The sequence below is a fragment of the Castanea sativa genome, chromosome 10 (assembly GCF_040712315.1).
Source record: "Castanea sativa cultivar Marrone di Chiusa Pesio chromosome 10, ASM4071231v1".
In the NCBI taxonomy this organism is placed as follows: Eukaryota; Viridiplantae; Streptophyta; class Magnoliopsida; order Fagales; family Fagaceae; genus Castanea; species Castanea sativa.
The window spans coordinates 31,155,227-31,160,520 of record NC_134022.1 but is presented as its reverse complement, the minus strand read 5'-3'; the positions used below and the strand labels follow the sequence as shown (position 1 = coordinate 31,160,520).

Sequence of the window (5,294 nt, the reverse complement as noted above, 5' to 3'; positions counted from 1 at the left end):
AAAAGTCTGTTTTGGGTGGATCACTTTGTACGTGACCCGAGATTCTTGTCCCATCATATTTACTGATGATGTATAAATTGTCAGTCAAGTTGGTTCGTCCAGATGGTGTTGAACCTTCGTCACTACTCCTGCAAACGTGGAACAAAGGCTCTCCTAAGGTGGTCACCGGTGTGGTGCTTGCCACAATGTCTCAGATGCCAAAGTTAGTATATAGAAATCTTTTGAGAGAATTATGTACCTTCTGTGCTTCTAATGAGTGTGTGTATATATAGGTTTGTGGTTTCTAGTTGTTGGGGCCTTGATTGTGGTTTTAATGCTCTTCTTGTAACGCCTTAGGGCTTATTAATGCAAGTCTTGATGAGGCTCCAATGGTCTGACAGCTAGCTGGTAACTGTCCGAGGTATTGAATCCTCTTATTAATGGCTTGCCTACCCTCATCCATACCGTGTCGAGGTGGACGAAGGTATTTCATGAGGTCGTCCAAAGAAAGAAGCCTCGTCAGTCCCATCAGCTGCCCCCCAGGTTCTGTGGTCGTCGTGGTATGTCAGGACAACCATCAGAAGATGAAAGGTTTTATAACTAGATGTGGCTCTTGGGGTTCTGTTCCACATTTAATGCGTAGTGGTGGCGCCACACGCATCGTGGCCACGTGGCGTGCTTTGATCAGTGCAGTTAATGCCCCAATTGTGTGACTCTTGGTTTTCCCACTGGATTTCAGTTTTTTGTGCCTAGTTTTTAAACTTTCTCCCTTTCCTTTTTCCCCTTCACTTTTTCCAACTCTCAATCATTGCTCTGCGCATCTTCTTCTCCAATCTGTTCCTGCGATTTTCCTCAAGCTTTTCGCATTCTGTGGTTGCTTCCTTTAAGGTATGCCTATCTTTTCTCTCCTTCTTCGTTTTTCTATGGCATAGAAAGATTATGCTGGGTTTCTGATTTGATATATATATATATATATATATATATATATATATATATATATATATATTTTGTTTTTTGTTTTTTTTGTTTTGGGGCTTTTAGGATCATCTTCTCTCCCCCTCCGTTTTCTGGTTTTTAATAGTTAGTAGTACTAAAGTTAGGATAGCTTGCCCCTCAATTTCATTCCTTTTTGCGTGTTTAGGGGCAGCCTTAGGCATTTCACGCACCATTCTCCCTTTAGTTGAAAATTTTGTCTTTGAAGGTAGTAGTTTGAGTATTGCTTTGGCTGACCTGGTCCCCTTGCTTTGTCAGTCAATTGATTGGTTCGGGGGTTTAGTGAGTGAGCGAGGGGCAATATCTAATGTGAGATCGAGCGAGCTTGAGACCAGGTTGTTGTCTAGCGATGATCCTGTGGTGGTGGAGGAAGATATCGCGCTCTCCGTCCCTTGGGAAGTTAGGGCTTTCCATGCTCTTGGGGAGGTGTGTGGTTTAGACGGTGAGACGCTCTCCTGATTTAGGGGTAGATTCCAATTCCTTGATAGGGTTAGGGTTTGTCTTCCTCGTGAAGAAGAACGAGCTTGCCACTTCTCGCCTGAGGAGGTATGCTTCTACAAGGCTACCTTCTTGAGTGGGCTCAGATTCCCGGTCCATCCCTTTATCATGGAGCTCTTAAATCATTTCAAAATTGCTCCTAGGCAACTTATGCCCAACTCCTGGAGGATAGTGGTCAGCTATATGGAGATATGGCTGGCTGCTACTGACGGGGATATGATTGAAGTGGACGAGCCCGTTTACTTGTATCATTTGAGAGAATCCAAGGAGTACGGGTACTACGAGCTAGTGCCTTGGGTCAAGGAAGCTAGGATCATTAGGGACTTACCCTCGTCATTTTGGTACTGGAAGTCTTGATTCTTTTTTGTCTCCGGGGATGAGTGGGAGACCCTTTCTGGCAAATTTTAGGGAGACATCCCTAGGTTGCTCCATCGATGGGGAACCCCCAGTCTAGGTGCGTCGTCTTTCCACCAGTCCTTCGTCAATATTATTAATTTTTTTTTGGTTCATATTTGGTCACTGCTAACATTCTTGCCTGCTATTTCGTGCATAGTTAAGAGATAGCCAAAGGTTAAAAGCAGATACAAGTAGCGTGTTGAAGTGGCCATCGAGTATGCGAGGATGATAGAAGATTTTGACAATTTGGTTGACCTGCAGACTTTAACTTTTCACTGTCTTGCTCTAGAGCCTTCCGCCTTCGTCTTGCGAAATATAGAAATTGAGCAGAAAAAGAGTAGGTGTTTGTAGAGTTTGTCCATGTTGTTCCTTTTTTTTTTTTACAAGTGTTTTCCTTTTGCAAGGATGACAACGAAGTTTAATCAGGAGATGTACACATAAATAAGGGCCAAGAAGAACAAGCCCCTTTCCAACCTTGGGACCAGAGGTGTGCGCGTGGTGGAGAAGGGGGTCTCCGTCACTCCAGCTACCCCGGTCACCCCCGGGACTGAGACGACGAGGACAGCCTCCCCGGCTACCTCGGTTGAAGAGATCATTCCCCAACGAAAGAGGCAGCACACTGGTGACAAGGGAAAGGATAAAGCTGACTCATGTTCGTCCAGTGTTTGGGACGACACTGAGGTTGTGCTGGCAAGGGTGCAAGAGACCTTTACTGCTAAGGAGATGAAAGTATTCTCGGGCATGTCTCCCAAAGAGGTCGTGGGTTGTCATCTCCACAAGCTCGTCCAGGTAGTGTACTTGTGCGAATTCATCCTTTTTTTTTTTTTTTTTTTTGGTGCTGGGGGAAAGCCTTCACATTACTTCAGAGTTCCTTACCCAGGAGGCGAAGGTTGCGTCCACGGTGTCCTAGGTGGAGGTTTTGGAAGTAGAGAACTCCAAACTGAAGAAAGATTTGATCGCTGCTATGGTTGAGGCTAACACCGTCAAGGAATAGGTTAAGGGCATCTTCGACGAGTTGAGGGTGGAAAAGTAGCTAGTTTCGAAGAAGGACGAACAACTTTTGGCTGCAAAGGAAAAACTCAAGACGATTGCTGTGAAGTCCGTGGAAGCCTTCCAGACGAAGAAGGAGTATAACACTGTCCTCTTCAGCTGGTACTTCAAAGGTTTCGAGTTCCTAAGGCGCTATCTTGTCAAGCATCCTGTCGGAGTGGATTTAGAAAACCTAGACCTTGAAGAGGTGGACAAGGAGATGGCAGTTGGTGAAGCTTCTCAGTCCACAGCTCTTGAGGGTGATGCTCCTAGGGACGCCTCTCTGCCTTCAACAGCTGCCTGAACCTGTGACTTCTTTTTTATTTATTTACTTATATATTTTTTGGGTGCCCCGTGTGTTTTGGGCTTTCTAATTCTACTTTCAGAACAATATTTTTATTTTAATCTAAGAATAATGTTTTTGCCCAGTATTTATGGGCTTTTAATTATAACGTTGACACAATGCTGGTTGCTCGTTTTTGGGCCTTTAATCATAATTTAGTACTTACTTGTTTTTGCTCCTTTCTTGCGTAGTACTTAGTGAATGCATGTAATCTCTGTCTGCCTCATCCTTGTGCGTCAGCAACTCATATTGTTGTTACTTAGTCAAAATTTTCACTGACTCATACTCGTTGAGATGGTCTCGATCCATACCCATGAGAAGGATTTTCTACATCCATCTATGCAGAGCCAATTTTTCTTTGACTTACACCTAGTGAAGGGATTTTGTCATTCTTGGCTTCGTCAGTAACTTACATCCATCTATGCGGAATCTTGTTACTTAGCCAATTTTTGTGACTTATACTTATTTCAGGGATCTTGTCATTTGTTGGCTTCGTCAGTAACTTACATCCGTCTATGCAGAATCTTGTACTTAGCCAATTTTTGTGATTTTTAAACTGCTAGGTTTGTTCGCATTAGGTCATTGGCTGAATAGTCCTTTTATTACTTTAAAAAATGAATACAATTATCTGTTACATCTATTGATGGTACTTCTTCAAGTGCTCAATGTTCCATGGTTGTGGCAGTTTCTGCTTGTCTAAGGTCTCCAAGTGATAACTGCCTTGTTTGGAGTAATGGATGACCCAATAGGGTCCTTCCCAAGTTGGGCCGAGTTTCCCTTGGGCTAGGTCCTTAGTTGCCGGGGTGACTTTGCGTAGGACAAGGTCTCCTATGTCAAGTTGTTTAAGCTTCACTCTTTTGTTGTAGTACTCGGCCATCTTCTGCTGATACTTCATCATTCTGTTGGAGGCTTCGTCTCTGACCTCGTCCAAGCAATCCAGGTTGACCTTTAGTTTATCGTCGTTGCATTCTTCAAGGAACGTCTCTCGTCTGATGCTGGTTATTCCCACCTCGACTGGGATTACTGCCTCAGTGTCATAAGTGAGTCTGAAGGGGGTTTCTCCTGTCGGGGTTCTAGTTGTAGTCTTGAGTAGTGTTCGATTAGTCACCTCCGTTTGTCCATTCGCTTATAGGTGTCCTGGGGATGAGTACTGGTTCTTGATCCCTAGGCTTGAGCAAAAATCCTTGAAGCCTTGATTGTCGAATTGCCTCCCGTTGTCTGATGCGATCGTCTGTGGAATCCCGAATTTGCAAATTATGTTCTTCCATACGAAGCTCTGAATTTTTGCTTTAGTGATGGTTGATAACTTTACCTGCCTCAACCCATTTTGTGAAGTAGTCAATAGTGACTAGTAGAAACTTTACCTGCCTCTTACCTCGGGGCAATGGGCCGACAATGTTAATTCCCCATTGTGCAATGGCCATGGGGAGGCTATCGTCGTCAACTTCTCTGTTGGAAGGCGTTGGACATTCCTAAACCTCTGGCATTTGTCGCATTTCTTGACGAGTTCCTTCACGTCCACCTGCAAAGTAGGCCAGAAGTAACCTGTTTTGATAACTTTGCTTACCAAGGATCTAGGGCCTGCATGGTCTCCGCAAATCCCTTCCTTGATCTCCTCTAGGATGTATTTGGCCTCTTCTTCGTTGACGCACTTCAAGTACGGCATGGAGAAGCCTTTCTTGTACAGGGTGCCGTTTAGGATCGTGAATCTGTCTGCTTTTTTCTAGACCTTTCTTGCCTCCTTAACCTCTTGTAGAAAGTGTCCATCTTGAAGGAAGGATATGATCGGAGTCATCCAGTTGCCTGTGCTCTAGATTGCGAAAGTAAAGACTTCTTCAATGCTGGGGTGCTTTTGGACTTCAATCTTCAAATCTGTATCTGTTAGCCTTGCTTCTGACGACGACTGCTTCGCCAGCTTATCTGCCTCTATATTCTGGCTTCTGGGGATCTATGTGAATTCCACTTGGTAGAACTCCTGTGCCAGAAGCTTCATCAACTTCAAGTACTTTTGCATCCTCTCGTCTTTCGCTTCGAACTCCCCCATTATTTGACTTAT

At 44.3% G+C, this 5,294-nt stretch overlaps 1 protein-coding gene across 1 annotated transcript; it reads right to left on the bottom strand.

Moving 5' to 3' along the window:
• Nucleotides 1-3,875: 3,875 nt before the first annotated feature.
• Nucleotides 3,876-4,904, bottom strand: LOC142612387 (uncharacterized). The gene is made up of 4 exons (XM_075784482.1): nt 4,806-4,904; nt 4,614-4,760; nt 4,390-4,550; nt 3,876-4,284 (listed from the first exon to the last, which is right to left on the bottom strand). Exons 1-4 carry the CDS (start codon nt 4,902-4,904, stop codon nt 3,876-3,878), a joined length of 816 nt encoding a protein of 271 aa, XP_075640597.1.
• Nucleotides 4,905-5,294: the final 390 nt, after the last annotated feature.

Bases quoted from the DNA above. Each gene is read 5' to 3' on its own strand.
- LOC142612387 (XM_075784482.1), bottom strand. From the start codon at position 4,904: ATGCCGTACTTGAAGTGCGTCAACGAAGAAGAGGCCAAATACATCCTA. The intron at 4,551-4,613 runs GTAAGAGGCAGG...GGGTTGAGGCAG, and splicing joins TGTCGGCCCATTGCCCCGAG to GTAAAGTTATCAACCATCAC. The intron at 4,285-4,389 runs GTACTCATCCCC...AACCCCCTTCAG, and splicing joins AGCCTAGGGATCAAGAACCA to ACTCACTTATGACACTGAGG.